This window comes from Dendrobium catenatum, unplaced genomic scaffold (assembly GCF_001605985.2).
Source record: "Dendrobium catenatum unplaced genomic scaffold, ASM160598v2 fragScaff_scaffold_1099, whole genome shotgun sequence".
NCBI lineage: Eukaryota > Viridiplantae > Streptophyta > Magnoliopsida > Asparagales > Orchidaceae > Dendrobium > Dendrobium catenatum.
This window is the reverse complement of record NW_021319561.1, coordinates 197,368-213,816: the sequence shown is the minus strand read 5'-3', so window position 1 is coordinate 213,816 and position 16,449 is coordinate 197,368. Positions and strand designations below refer to the sequence as shown.

At 34.0% G+C, this 16,449-nt stretch overlaps 1 protein-coding gene across 1 annotated transcript; it reads left to right on the top strand.

The window, feature by feature from the left end:
- Window positions 1-1,201: 1,201 nt before the first annotated feature.
- Window positions 1,202-13,318, top strand: LOC110108605 (thioredoxin Y, chloroplastic). The gene is made up of 5 exons (XM_020839308.2): window positions 1,202-1,451; window positions 11,439-11,527; window positions 12,539-12,716; window positions 12,833-12,906; window positions 12,996-13,318. The coding sequence occupies exons 1-4, from the start codon at window positions 1,278-1,280 to the stop codon at window positions 12,896-12,898; spliced, it is 507 nt and encodes a 168-aa protein (XP_020694967.1). The 5' UTR covers window positions 1,202-1,277; the 3' UTR covers window positions 12,899-12,906; window positions 12,996-13,318.
- Window positions 13,319-16,449: the final 3,131 nt, after the last annotated feature.

The following is a 16,449-nucleotide window of genomic DNA, read 5'->3' as shown; positions in this document are numbered from 1 at the left end:
GATTTATTCAGAAGTTTTTTATCATATATATATCTCAAAGTAAATTAGAAAGTTTTAAAACTCATTCTGATTCGTTAACCTTAAATTTCTTTTTTCTTTGTTGACTATGCATGCTGCTTCCTCTGTTAGCTTAAGTTCAGATTTGAAATTGTGTGTTTAGTCACTGCTGCACTTGTGATGTTCATGAGTAAGAGGATAATTGGAGAAGTTAAACTATTCTACAGTAGTAGGGTCGTGCTTGCGTCGAGTGCGGCGAGGGTTGAGGTCGCGTGCGAGGATTACGATGGTCGCTGCTGGAGAAATTATTTTGTGCAGAGTCCGGACGGGGAGAATCGTCCCGATTTGCTGTGTATTTGATGCATATTTGTAAATACTCAGTTGTGAGTATTGATTACTCAACAAATACTCAATAATTACTTAGCAATCTGGACGGTTCCTCCCGTCCGGATCCCGCACAGAATAATTTACCCACTCACCGGCTCCCAGTGCCTGCAGGATGGGAAGTAGAGGGTCTGTGCTTTTGCTAGTTTGTATTTAAAAATTAAGTTGAATCGAATATATTTGATTTATTAAATGACGATTTCATTTTTTAATTAGGGAGTAATTCCAAAAAAAAAAGTATTTGTAATTTGATTGATTTTTTTTTTTTATTTTTTTATTAAATTGAAGGCCCAAATGTAATGAATAAATGGGCAAAAAATAAGAATATGTTATTATTATTTATAGATTAGTTTAATTTAATTGATTTAACAAATCCAATCAATCTATGAATCCATTCAAATTAATTCCATGCACATTCTTTTATTAGGGTTCTAAAATTAGATTAAATAAAATTAAGTTGAATAAATTGAATTATATTCAAGTTCAGTTTGATTCGGCTCTATTCCTTATTTAATTTATTCGGTTATATTTATAATTTGATTTGATTTAATTAATTTAGACAATTATGCATTAATTTATCTAAATCTATTAATGCCCTTCTTAATTAATGAATTTTAAAATGCTAAAAAATCATCCTATTTATAGGTTAAACGCTTAAATTTTTATTTAATTGATAAATTATATAAAAATGTTATTGATATTAATTTGTTTAAAATAAAATATATTTTATGTGTATATTTCAGTATGATTTAAATATTAAAATGTTATATAAAAAAATATTAAAATTTAGAATTTATCTAAGCAAGTAAATCCTATAAAAATCGAGATAAACGAAACTCGTATCTTCCGCTTCCAATAATCTGGGAGTTCTACGAAAACCCTAAAACACAGGGGAAATGGCGGGATGCTCCACTGCAGCCGTCGTTCTATCCTGCCATGCGCGGCCGTCAGTAGCCGCCGACTTCTCTAGGCAGGCGGCGTTGACAAGCATTAGAGGCGTTCCTATCCGGCGTTTTCCGGCAAAGAACCGGCGGCTTTCCGTGCTTCCGCAGCGGCGGATTATTCCGAAGGTAATTATGATGTATATTTGGTATTGCATCTATCTTTTCTCGCGTTCATTTTCTATCTTTCATATAGTTCGATTTGAAAGGAGCAAGACCTTAATCTATTTCTTCTTCTAAGTTGCTTTATTTTCCTTAGTTGTTCTATTTGCGTATGTGCTTATTCAAACTTAAAAAAAAAAAAGAAGAATTTCCGGAAATTGTTATTAACTGGTGGCGAATCCAAAGCAGTTCATTCATTGTCTTGACTATATTATTATAACTTTTGATTTCTATATAGTGTTTTTGTATTGTTTGGATTTTATGACTTTGCACCTGATGTTTTGGTAACCCAGACCAAGCTTAGCTGGAATGAGGGATTTTTTTTTGGTAATTTATAGTTAAAAGTATTTTTTTTAAATACCTACCAGTGATAGGAGCCATTTCTTGTATGTATTTGTGATGACTTAGTTGATAAGATTCACTTAGGTATACTTCTTTGATGGCTTAAGTGCCCTCTTAGTCAGGTTTAAGTTTACCACTGATGTGACAAAGAGATACAATCGGTCTTCAAAGAACCAACACAAGATCTCCAACCTTAAATGACATTGGTTGAACTATTTGGTCGTGGGCTTGAGCCATCTGAGATTGATAAAGCTCGCAGTTCTGTTTGGCCTAGAGCCTCATTTCATCCACGACATTGAGTCATAATTTCATTGACATAATTATGCATTATCCTTACTGGTTAACTTACATCATATTACTATATGTAATGATGGAAGCTCTGCCTTACATCATATTACTATATGTAATGATTGAAGCTCTGCCTCTAGTGCGAGTACTACTTCACAATTTATTTTCAAAGGACCAACAAAAATCTCCAACTTTAAATGACCTTGGTTGGACCATGTGGTCATGGGCTTGAGCCATGTGTGCTTTATAAAGCTCAAGGTTTTGTTTGCGTAAAGCTTGTTTTCATCCAAAGCATTGAGTTTGGACATAATCATGCATTATCCTTACTGGTTAACTTATACAAGATTGCTATATGTAATGATGGAAGCTCTACCTCTAGAGTGAGTACTACTTCAATCAGATATGCTAATGCATAGGGGAGTAACTTTTATCATATTTATATAGGTTGTTCAATGCACCCATAATGCATAATTACTAATTAGCTTTTCAAGTCATTCTCATTTGTTGGCAGAAATAAGCTATTTAATCCGCTTGATCTAGTTTTTTTTTTAAATTATTTTGCCAAGCCGTTTTCCCTATGTTAATAAATTGTCGAATAACATCAAGTTGGGCATTCAACTTATTCATATCATTGGTGATTGCTTGTTATCATCATTTAGGTTAAAGTTGACCTCTTCAATATCATTGGAGGGCATGGTAACCCCCAAAGGATCCCTAAAATAGTCTTATCCATGATGCCTCGTAGTAATAATGGTGAGGGGGATGCACTCACAATGTTTGCTAATAAATGATGGACCTTGGAAAAATTTTTCCATAATCTTCAGATCCTGATATCTATAAAATTTTGATTTGCAACTCCAAGAAGAACCAATTTTTAAATAGAGCAAACTTCAACATTACTCATTGTTTAAGAAGTCAATTGGAGACATCCAACCATTGAATATCTTCAGAAGGGCACACTGCTTGAAGAATGATCGCTCACCACACAAATTATAAGGATTTTGTTTGGCTTATGTAACGAAATTGTGTATTGTTGCTCCTTCGACCATATATAATCGCACTGTCTCAATGAAAAGGAAACATAATAAATGAAGTTCATGAAGCTCTCTGTTATGGTGAACACCAATTTAGTTTCAAAATAAAAACTAGAATTAAAAAAACTCGGATATTAATGACCTATTTTTACACCTCTACGATCATTGCTATGGACTATTTGCATTGGGTGAATGCAATGCACCCTTTGCTTGTTCACCAAAACGATGGGATATGCGTGTGATGTTTGATGTATGCTAGTGTATGCTAACAACAATGTGTGTGTTTTGGTGCCTTTGTATGACTAGTGCATGTGCTTGTAATGACTTTTGTATATGACAAGTGATGGATACTCACTTCACATATCGACGGGGTGAGTTAGAAACTTGGTAATCAGTGATGTGGATGCACATAAATTGATTGCTTGTATATAGATACAAGGAGGTTAGAGGATGCATGTGCTTCAGTGGTGACAACCAGTGGCATGGATGCACACAAATGATTTGCATTTGTGTAGATTGCTAGAAAGGTGCACATGTAGGTGCTAAGGATGTACACGAGTGCTTGTGTATAGAGCTAGTGCGTGATGCTTGCATGTAGTTGCCAACAGATGGGGGTGGGCGTGCATGTGTAGTTTCCAAGGCATGCATGCATGTAGAGATGTACTATGCGTACGTGTAGTTGTTGAGATGTGGGCAAATTGGTGAGAAGTGCGCAATGCATGCATGCAGTTGATTGAGATGTGAGGTGTACCTTTAGTAGACCAAGACGTGTGCAAGGAGATGTTGTTTGTGGTATGTGTGGATGCTTCTAGATAGATAATAAAGTCATAATGACCATTTTCAGATACTTTGATGAGGTGTTTTGGCTCGGGGAAAGTAAAGCTAATAAATTCATCGAGTGGTGGCTAAGGATGGACGAGTAAATCATTGGGTGGTGGTGTAGGATTTGTGTGCTTACTCTAATGGGCATAAGCGAGGGGAATTGTATGTTGGTGTTCTTATATTTTGTTAGTGCTTGTACTTTTTACACTTATATTTGAGGATGTGCTGTGAGCCAATATCCTTATAAATTCTGTGTGAATAAAAAGCTAGAAGCTTTATTCCTACATAGATTGGGTGTTGTTTTTGTTCTTAATGTGTATGCTTATTTTAAATTGTTGGAAGACTAAAATCTTGAGTGAAGCTTAGATTGCTTCATGCTTGGATAGCATTAAATTAAGTAATTTGAAAGAAAAATAATTGGTGAACTTTAGGACTTATGAAACCTATGAATATCAAGGATTGTATGGTCCATGCACAAAAGTATGACCCATGGAAAATGAATGGTTGTCTCGCATCAGCTCCCTAACTTGCTTCATCTGACAATGGTATCATGGCCCTTCAAATGTTAGATTACATATATTATTGGCCAAATTGATCCACCATCCAAATAAATAGGTTTGTTCTAGTGGTTATTGATTACTTCTCAGATTAGGTAGAAGTGATATCACCAAGGGAAGTCACCGTTCATATTATTTATGGCTTCATTGTTTAATAATGAGTCATCTAAGATAACAACCTTACTTTTAAAAGTACAAAATTATTCAAATTTGCTTGTCAACACCAAATATATTGGCAAAAGGATACGAATACAATCTTATAATTGCTTGTGCCTTTTGGGGTTTATGGGTTTAGGTATTTTGATGTTAGTGTAGAGCTGGGCACTAAAACTAGGTTAATTCTACTTCTGTCTCTCCTTTGAGGTGAGAGCTTTGGAGTAGAAGATAAGTTTTTTTGAGTCACTTGCCACATGAATTTCTTCTGATTGAGATATTAACCAGTGAGTTTTAAAGCGCTTGCCTTTATGTGGACTACGAGCCAATCTATTTTGTTATGATTTTGTTTTTCAGAGTGGTGCTTCAACTTCAACATCTTTATTGAACTCAAAACCAATACATATTCCATATGATATTGATAAAAAAATTGTTGGGGAAATCCTGGCATTATGGTTCTCATTCTTTGTCCATGATCTATTCCACCACGTTTGGCTCCCATTCTACATCCTCTTTGTGGGCTTGGGTGGTCTCTTGGAGCTTCCAAGGGAAGTTTGAGCTTTGATTACAATGCGAAGGAGATTTGCCACTTCAAGTTATACTTTAAGATATGGACTTGCTGTTTGATGAGATTGTCAATGGCATTTTTTGATCTTCTGATCTGTACATTGTTGACATGTAAGCAACAAACCAGACCCAATCTACAAACCCGGCCGACTCCACCTCAGTCCACTATATAAACTACCCACGACTTTACATGTTGCTCCCACGATCGCAAGAAACCGCTCCTTTCACGACACAAAAAGAATCCCTCCTCTCAGTCGGCTCTCTCACGCACACAGACGCTCTCATATCCATAGAAAAATCACAAGGAAGAAAATGAGAAAACTTACCTTAGTTCCCGCTGAAGATCGCCGGCCTCCATCGACTCCAAAGGTCAAACCCGACGTACCCTAGCCGCTTGTAAGCCCGACCAAACATCCTTTGCATCCGACCTTGCCGACCAATCTTGTCGTCGATCTCTTACTCCAGCATCGACCCCTCCGGCCGGCCCAACTCCATCCGTTGCTCCTGCTTCCGCCGGCCTCCATTGATTTATTATTATATATAATAATATATTATTATATGTATAATAAAAAAAAGAGAGATAGTTGGAGAGAAATGAGAGGATTTTTCAAACAGGTGGAAGCAATTTGAAGGAAGTCCCGGGGTTGATCCGGTCCCCCGAAGCCCTTGGTCATCGAGATTATCCGACCGAGGGAGCGCAGACACTACTCTTCCAATCTCCTCATTGTTGATTCGCTCCGTCCGAGTCGAGTCAAAGGGAAAATGCCCTCTTTACCTCCCGACGCCGGGGAGAGGACGCCGGGAGGTTGTCGAAATTTTCTCAAAAATTTAGGACTTAGAAATTTTTTGAACTAATACGAATTTTTGAGAAAAGTGGAGAACATTCAATCAAGCAAAAATAATTAAATTAGTAATGATTTAAACATATCATTTTATCAATTAATTAAATTATTTAATCAGCAGATCGCGCACGTTAGAAGACTTGAAGACCTTTATGAGATCAATTCGCTCTCTCAATCTCCTCGTCGTCGATTTATTCCGACCTAGTCGAGCCACTCCTTACCTCCTGGCATCTGGGAGGGGACGCCGAAAGGCTATCGAAATTTACTCGAAACTTCTGGACTTAGCCAAATTTTGAGATGATTAAAAAAATAAATTAGAATTAATTAATTGAATAAAAAAAATCCTAAATTAACTAAGAGCATTTAATTCAACATTAAGTCTCTTAATTAATTTAACTAACAAACTTAAGCAAAATCCCTTAAATAAAATCAACTAACATAAATTGGAATAATCAATTAATAAAAAAGGGGAAATCATGTACGGCTTCATAGATCTAGCATATTTATGATGGTTAAGATGGCGGAGAAAATGATGGCTAGTGAGAAGAATAAATCTTTAATCATATTTTTCTCAACATGGTTGAGATGTTTAACAACACTTTAGAAAGATTATAGTCGATTGAAGCACAAATCTACATTATAATTTTTTATATCAATGAACTATATTTGGACCAAACTATTTGCAAATGTATATGAAGTATTGGATGATGAATATACATCAATTTCTTGATATACTAGTTGATGTTGGATTGAGTGATCCTACTTTTAACCATTGTTTGGGAAATAATAGATCGCTTGTTGGATTCATTTTGATATAACCATGAAGATGCAATAGATGAAAGACATTTATATGCGACTTCTTTTGTTGAGATTCTTTTAAAGTTAACTAAAACACTTCAAGTGTCCAATCAAACACAAGTTTGCAATAAACTTTTATAGCTCTCCTTGTGTTTGCCCTGCAACTTGTACAACAAGACTATGAATTTTGGGAAGGATTGATATCCCACCTTGTACTCAACATGACTATAAGAACTTAAACTTTAATGAGTCACTTGAAAATTAGTGGTGAATACAACTTTTTATCCCACTCAACTTGTATAGCATATCATGAAAATCATGCTTCGTTGGCGCGTACTTGTTGATGATGGTAACAATGTTAAGAATGCCCTTAATGAAGAAGTTTGTATAGATGATAATTGGAAGGTCTTATAATTAAAGGGAGATATTAGATAAACATAAACCAAATAGTAAAGATATTCTATGGATTTACGAAAAGTATTTAAGTATCTCCACAACTATACATGAATCAAGGAAGCTCCAGCTTGATTTTAACCACCCTATGTTGCATATAAAAGAATTTTTAGATATTCAGATATTTTAAACCATCTTACTACAATACACCATGATTTCTTTGAAAGGAAAATCATAGATAGTTGATGATGTTTACTTGGGCTTATGATGACATATAAGGTAAGTGAAATAGTGAATCGTATCCATCAGATTACTTAGTGATTCGATTCATTATATTAAATAATCACAGTACGACGCAACGCTACTGGATCTGCAACATGTGTGCAAGCTGACAGAAGGCATTCGTAGGCCCTTAAATGAAATTATGGACATTTCCTAAATAAAATCACCCTCGCATAATGGATCATATTTAAATATTTTAAAATGCCCATTATGTATTAAATATGATCCCTTAAACTAATTCACCCTGCATGTGCTCCGGTCAATGCATTAAATTTCTAAACACAAATATCTGAGAATGTTGCGCATGGCCAAATACTCATTCTATTTTCAAACTAAACAAAAACCCGCATGTGCTCCGATCATTGCATCTGAATCCCAAATCCAACGATCCGAGAATGCTGCACAGGTCAAATATTCAAGTTTCATCCTCCTCCTTGAAAGGACTGTAGTCGACACGACTTGAATTGCAAAATGCCTCCCAAAATCCTACAAAAATACAAGTGACCTTAATGACACCCCGATGATGGTCACGTTAACAGAAAATCTCAATTGGAGGGGTCAAATCTCAAATCAAATTTAAGCCCAAATTCTTAAAATAAAATATATCATCTAAAAACTTAAAACTAAAACACATCCACCTCCCGCAATCGTTTGTCGGGGGTAATAAATTTGAAATTAACCTCAACTCACAAAGAGCGAATGCGTGTCGGGTGTATCACTACGATTCATCCTCAAATAGTCTCTTGCCAGCAGGACGTGACACGTGCCCTCTGACCGGGTGGTTTTGCCGTAAAATGACACCTTTATATTACGATCAAGGCCAAAGCTCATATGTTCCCTAAAGGCTTCAAACCCTTGAGTTATGAATCATAGGATATATCTGATAGGCACAAAGCCTTTTGTTAGCTAAGGTGGATTTAAATCTATCCCCTTAGATAAATACCAACTTAGGTCTACAAGGAATTCTTGGACAAAGCAACTCATGGCTGCCGATAAGGTACCTTTTGTCAGGTTTGGTCGACTACCTCCTCTGACTAAGTAGACCAGGGATCATGGCAGCCCGGGACGATGGAATCATAGGATCTTGATCGGGCTCGTCTTCATTCTCCCCACCAGGCCACCACTAGTTTTAAGTCTATGATTATAAACTCTAAATTCCAAACTTCAAAAATCCAAATTCAAAATTCAAACCCTAAAATTATAGCTATTATACGATGAGTTTATAACCTATTCGACCTCTTTAACGACTAGCCTTAATCGAAAGTTCCCTCTCACTGTAGGGGCTTGCGCCTATAGGAACTAGAACTTAGATCAAAAAGTCCTCACAAAATGAGGGTGAAATCTCTGGGTAGTGTCTTATCTAAAATTTAATCTGCTTTTTGAAAATTCACCCGGAACCTAATCTCGTTAAAACTCTCTACCGTCGTCATCGTCACACTTAATAAAAGAAAAATAGATGGATGGTGCGGAGAGGCCGGGATCACGTAAAAATGGAATTTTCGGAGCCGACATACATGCTTAACTCACTCCACATATTCTTACAAATCTCGGGCATGAAATTGTTATTCGACATGTACGATACCACATGTTCGCCCTAATAGTTTATGTACTTTTTTGGGTTAGTTGCTTGTAGGGTTTTTGTTACTTCTCTAACCTCTCCAACATTCCTCTCAACATCACATGTCTATCATCTTCCAACAAGGGCTAAAAGAGTAGGTATTTCTTTGTGCTTTAAGCAAGGGAGGGAAGTGGCATACTATTCTAAGGTTTAAAAATATTGCTAACAGCTCAATTCTACCCTGTTGAATGTGTATATGAAAAGTAGATTCGCTAACAAAATTTAAAAGAAGATAGCAAACAAAATGGTCAAGAAAACATGATTGAATTTAAAGCTGTCTTCATGTGCTCTAGTGTATTGGAATTCACAATATAAATACCAATATTTGTTAACTTCGACATTGACGAGGTTTAAAAAGATTACTAAAAGGCTAATTGTATCCCGTCAAATATGTAGAGGAAAAGTGGATTTGATGTATGAATTGGAAGTTAGTTAACAAAATGTGTAAGCATACATAATAGAATTTAAAAGGCATGTAACTGCTTTAGAAATTTCATTGAATGAAATTTTTTTTATTCCAAAAATGTTTAGCCGAGTTTCATAAAACGCTTCACATAAATTTTTTGTCCTTGAACCTAGCATAAAAGTTATTATATATAGGAAAAGAAAAAAGGTCTTTTTTGGCTTGAAAAAAAAAATGGCTTACAATTATAAATAAGATGAAGAAGATTGAAAGTTCAGTTACAAAGGAGCAAAACACCAAACTATTGTTTCGCTAATGCAAGAAGTAAGCCCATAAGTTTCAGGATTATGGAAATATATAACCATAACCAAAGCGCCGAAATGAGAGGACAAGAAAAGACCCCTCTTTATTATAGTAGAAGTAGTTGAGGTAAGAGTAACATAGGTTGATCCTACAACATGCTTGATGATACATACACACGTATTGAGGTAGCTGGGGAGAAACTTGTTTACCTTAAGCTTCAAGTGGATTCTATCCTCATTGATGCTATTTTGAACCATATAGTGAAGATAATCTGGAATCTTATCTTTGAAGCTTTGGTTGAGAAACTTGGGTTATTCACTATCAAGCATTCAAATTCTATTCCTTGAATTGATTTCAAAAGAGTAATATTTGTTAAGTTACAAGGCAGTGTATTTTTTGGTTTTTCTTTAGAGATTTCCAACAAAAGGTCAATATCTTTCTTTCTGATGAAAAACACGAATATGAGTTTTCATTTGCAAGATCAAATGATAAAAAAAGGGAGCCATGATCAAGATTGTTGGGAAATGCAAAATTGACTTTGGAAGGATAAAATTAAACAATTGAGTTAAAGAGGAACTTAATTGCAAAATTGGAGTTTGAATTTGCAAATAGGTGGTGTGCTGGTGGCAAAAATATAGGACAGAGATAAGTGGAGATAATTAAATAAAATATCAAATATCTATTTAATCAATTCCTTTATATCTTAAGGGTTGGCCATTCTTCGGGGAGCTGAGTTGTTAGCTAATTTTAAGGTTAATTCTTATTTTTCTTGTTGTTGTTTGAATTTTGAACATATGCCTAGATGTTTTATAGAACTTTATAAATAGATATCAAGCATTTAAGCTTGTTATTTATAATCAAATTTTGATTGAATGAAAATTTATTCCTAGTCTCCAAAAACTTCCTCCCCCAGTATACAGTGGCTCCCTCCCTCCATCAATTTTTTTATTCCAGAATGGCAAATTCCCTCTCTCTCTCTCTTTCTCTCTCTGTGTGTGTGTGTGTGGCAGCCCTCTTTCTCCCTACATCAAAATTTTTTATTGCAGAACTGCAAATAGTCTCTCTTTTTCTCTGTCCCTCTTTTTTTCTTTATAATTTTCCTTTACAGGTCACAATGAATCTAGGGGAGGAGAGGAGCGTTCATCTTCTTTTGTCCTGACTGTTTTGCTATTAAACAGTGAATTTGTTCACATTTTCTGTTAAAAAACTTGGAAAGCCTCTTTATGTTTCAATTTTCTTCGTAGAAGAGCAAATCATTTTGTCCTAGATTATACCTAATTCCTACAGGTCCCATAAACCTTTTACACCATATTTCAGATCAATATTCCAATAACAAAAGAAAAAACTCCCGTTGCTTGCTCAGCAGCTTGGTTTGTAAACACCTTCCTTTTAGTGCAACAGCTATACACCTAATTATTAGATTACCATGCAGACCTACAATGGAGCTAGATTTGCATTTTCAGGTTTTTTACGTGGTAGTTTAATATATATAACTCTATAATCTGGATATAAAAGTTCATATCAGTCTATGTTTTGCCATTTTATTTCACAGGTCGAAGCAAGGAAGCAAACTTTTTCTTCATTTGATGACTTGTTGGAAAATTCTGATAAACCCTTACTGGTTGACTTCTACGCAACGTGGTATGCACCATCTACTTAGGTTTGAGAAGAATGATGATGATCATCCGCGTTACATATACAGTTCTCTTTCTTCAGTAGTCTCTTATGAATTTCTTTACGTTTATATTTGTCTAAAGGATGATCGAAGTTCAAATTGGAGACTAGGGCTAGTTACAAATGTAACATCTTTCTTTTCAATTTTTTTAGTCACGCTAATAAGCTTTAGACAAGCAAAAGATGTAGTATGCCTTTGTTTTTTAAGATTAAGGGTTGTTTGGGACGGCTTTTTTATTGCTTATTAATGCTGTTTTTTAGTACAAAAATTTTAATTTTTATGCTAAAAAGCTGCTTTCAGTAGCAATAAGAAAGCCGTCCCAAACGAAACCTAAGGTTTTGTTTGGGATGACTTCTTTACTACTTCTTAAAGCGGGGCTTTCTATTATAAAAATTTTAATTTTAGTACTAAAAAACCTGCTTTAAGAAGCAATAAAAAAATCATCCGCCCATCCCAAACGAAGCCTAAATTACTCCTAAATAAAGTATTTTCACTGATACAACCATTTTTTTGCTCTACTTTGTGTTTCTATTTCATATTCTTTGTATGTTAGCAATTTCTAATGGAAAAAATGGTCAGGATATTCTCATTAAGTTTTTTTGTCGAAATTGTTTAATACTTGTTGAATTTGTTTTGACATGAGTGTAATACAAGCTTGATTGATTACTCATATACTGCTCTTATTTTAGGTTTTGTTTGTGATAGCTTTATTATTGTTTTATGAAGCAGTTTCTTAGTACAAAAATTTTTTGAATTTGAAAATTTTATACCAAAAAATTGTTTTATAAAACAATAAAAAAGCTGTCCCAAACGAAACCTTAGTCAGAATATAGAGACCCCGATTATTTTCATTTCTAATCTTGGAATAAAACTTATGTAAGCTTGAGAACTGAAAAAAAAAAAAATCCAAACGCTGCCTTTGCTGTTCTGCATTTTCTTTAGTTTCCTACACTTTTGTTAGCCTCCTCTTCCTGCAGGTGTGGTCCCTGTCAATTCATGGTTCCAATTCTTGATCAAGTTGGTGAGAAACTGAAAGATAAAATTCGGGTTGTGAAAATCGACACAGAGAAATACACCACGTTAGCAAATCGTTACCAAATTGAAGCTCTTCCTACATTTATTGTCTTCAGGAACGGGAAGCCCTGCGATCGCTTTGTAAGTTAAATGCTTCTATGACCTACTAAAAGAAACTTCCTCTTGATCTAAACTCAGCTCATCCAGCTTCCTCTCAGAACCATTATTCTCTATCTCTAATTCTCATCATCATTCAGGAAGGAGCTTTGCCTGCTGAACAACTTATCAGCCGGATTGAGAATGTGCTGAACGTTCGACAATAGCTTACATGGTGAGCAGTTTAATTATCATTTACAGTTCAGAAGTTCATTTGGTTTTTGCAACTTCTGTAATGTTCAGTATTGTTGTGTTCTTTTTTAGGCCTCGAGTTAGATTTCTGCCATTAAAACTTATAAAAGGAATCAGGTGATGCTGCATTTACTTCGATGGAATGGTTACAGGTCTGTATCTAATTTTAGCAATATAAACACAACCTTTTCTGTATCAGAACTGTTTAACTGTGAATCACAAAAGTAGACAATATTTGTGGAATCCAATTCACTTAATTCATTTGAGAGGAGCTCTTCTTCATGTTTTTACTTCAGCAATAGTACTGTAATTGTTGCTTTATTCAAATTTCACTGAAAATGGCACTGTAACTAGTTGATGCATTGTTTATTTTCAGATAAAATTTCTGAATTTAATTTGATCAGATGAGCCTATCAAATTTATTTTGAGATGAATATTTCGCTCGTCTTGACGAAGATTTGAGGGTTGTTGTCGATCATGATAAAAGTTTTCCTCTATATTCACCATTCAACTGCAGTTTGTTAATCATGATTAAACTTGGGGGAAATATGACTCTTTTTTTAGCAATTATCCTTCAAAATACATTCAAAATTCATATATGAAAGTGAAGGAGATAGGATTTCGGTCTTGATCTGAAACATCTTGATTATGATTGACATAAGATGTTTTGGATTTAGGATTCCTATATTTGATCTCACGTAGTGAGATAAAGACTTAGATATCTTTTGGACGGCTTTCTTGCTACTTCTTAAAGCGGATTTTTAATTCAAAAATTAAAATTTAATATTAGAAAGCAACTTTAAGAAGCAGTAAGAAAGCTGTCCCAAACGAAGTCTTAATGTTATTGTTGTTGTATTAAAATTATAATATCTTTGAGAATAATATGATTTGCCATTATAATTTAATTAAGACTTCGTTTGGTATGGCTTTCTTATTGCTTCTTAAAGCAGCTTTCTAGTATAACAAATTTCATTTTTTAATTAAAAAGCTGTTTTAAGAAGCAATAAAAAAAGTTGTCTCAAACGAAGCCTAAATTGTCATAAATCATTTTCATTGAATTTGCTATTGTTTAATATATTAAATGTTGTGTTATCTGTTAACTTTTATGCTTACAATTATTAAATAACTATTTTCTTAGATTAGTTCAAGGGGAAGTTGGTGGAAGGATCATATTGTTAGATGATTACTTGGGAATATGGAGGAGAGAGTTTTATGACTTTTGAGTAACACATCTTTTGTTCTTATAATTTAAAGATTCAAAGTTGGAGTGATTGTATTTTGTGATTGAGTTCTGTTAATCTTTACACAGGAAATGAGATGATTTTCTTAGAATATTCATTGATGATTCTTGGTATATTTTTATTAAAAATTTTAATAAAAATTATCATTTCTATAACATTCTTATAAAGTTTTTAGATCTATCACTATCTTTTTAATATATGTCAGATTTAATATATCTATTCTCTTAACCAAATTAATTATTTGAAGTTTAATATTTTATGTGATCAAATCATCTAAGATGACTCTCTTATCTTATTTTCTATTGGAGCTCCAACAAAGGCATGGTTTGAGTCGATTTTCTTATTGCTTTTTAAACAATTTTTTAGTACAAAAATTTTAATTTTTGTACTAAAAATTAATTTAAGAAGAAAGTTGTTCCAAACTATGCTTAAGGCTTCTTTTGGCATGATTTTTTATTGCTTTGTTTGGGACAGCTTATTGCTTTCAAAAGCAATGTTTTTAGCACAAGTTTTTTTAATTCATGAATTTTTCGTACTAAGAAGTTGATTTAAAAAACATTAAAAAGATTATTTCTCAAACAAAGAGTAAATACATTTGAAATTTACTTCTATGTGCTTAACAATATTCAGAGATAAATAAAGATGAAGCCCATAAAAGAGATATTTAAGCTCAGCAAAAAACATGAAATTTAAAGAATAAGAACATGAATAGCATTCTTGATGTGCCCCTTAGAGTTACAAAACCAGGGTCTCAAAATATAAGGGATATTAGAATCCCCTTCATCAAAGTGCATCCACACTTTAGTCACAATAGAACCCACCACAAAAACATGATTCATAGTTTCCAAATCACAACAACACTGACATTTAGATGCAAGGGCGAAGCCTTTAGTTTTAAGATTATCATTCGTAGGGATGATCTTATGCAAGACCTTGCAAGTGAAAACAACAAAAGTGGTAGAGATACTATCATGCCATATCATGGAAAAAAATAGGAGAAACAAGTTTCTTAATTCTAATATGATTCCAAGTTTCTTTAAAAGAAAATTTATTAGTAGAATATAATTTAAATAAAATGCAATCATCCTCCTCAACATTTGTAGGTTGTTTTATAGCCCAAACCGTCTTTTCCAGCTCAATGCCTCACTGGATGAGATTTCAGCTTCCTACTTAATGTTACAAAACCTTTTCCAAATCATAGAATCACCCTTTTTGAAAAAGCAAGTGGGAGGGTGTTTTCCCTAACAGTATTTCCTATTCATGAAATTGGCCCAAAGGCATTGCTTCGATCTAAAAGCATACCAAAACTTAATAGAGAATGCATGAGCTAAATCCAACATCGTTTTATAGCCAAAACCGCCTTCAACCAACACACCACAATACTTCTTCCTAGATTTCCAATGAGTTTCACATTTGTTAGGAGAAGATCCACCAAAAAAGTTTATTGAAAATTCTTTCAATACGAATGCACACAACATTAGTAGGTTGAATATATTAGTAGGTTGAATAGTTTGAAGCATATAAATGGATAAGGAGCAAATAACACTTTTGATCAGAATAAGCCTGCCACCAAATGAAAAAAAGTTAAATTACCAAAAGGAAAGTTTCTTTTGACTAGCATTAATTATAGCATACAAAATAAAAGACCTCTTCTTGCCTTTAAAAAGAGGGATGCCAAGATAATTAATAGGTAGATGACAATGAGATAACCTTGTTCTGTTCTTGTTGCCATTTATACTACCGGGGTTAATCCTCTTAGCAATAATGAAATAATTTTTATTGGTGTTAATGAATAAACCTCTATTCCTCTCAAAATTGTGAAGAAAATTCATAAGAAGAGTGACCATCTTAAGAGAACAATTCATAAATATGATAAAATCATCAGCAAAGCTTAAATGAGAGATGGGAAGTCCCTCATTAGCCTGGAAATAAATAGATTGATGGTTCATAAAAAATCATCAAGGCCCCTAAATAAATATTCCACGGCAATAATAAAAAGAGATGGGGATAGGGGATCCTCTTGCCGAAGTCCTTGAGAAGCGTTGAAAAAATCATTACTCTTATCATTAATAATATTGAAAAAGTAACATTTCTTAATACAATTTTTGATAATTTATAAAAATTGAGAGTTAAAGCCAAATGAGCTCATGATATTATAAAAAAATTCCTAACAAATATTATCATAAGCTTTGTCAATATCAAGCTTAAAACAAATGTTCCCACCCTTCACATTAGCATTAATCTCATGGATCATTTCTTGAACAAGAAGAATATTGTTTGATATG

Excerpts from the sequence above, each read along its gene's own strand:
- LOC110108605 (XM_020839308.2), top strand. The coding sequence starts at position 1,278 with ATGGCGGGATGCTCCACTGCAGCCGTCGTTCTATCCTGCCATGCGCGG. Across the intron at positions 1,452-11,438 it reads AGCGGCGGATTATTCCGAAG|GTCGAAGCAAGGAAGCAAAC; the intron begins GTAATTATGATG and ends TTTATTTCACAG. Across the intron at positions 12,717-12,832 it reads GGAAGCCCTGCGATCGCTTT|GAAGGAGCTTTGCCTGCTGA; the intron begins GTAAGTTAAATG and ends ATCATCATTCAG.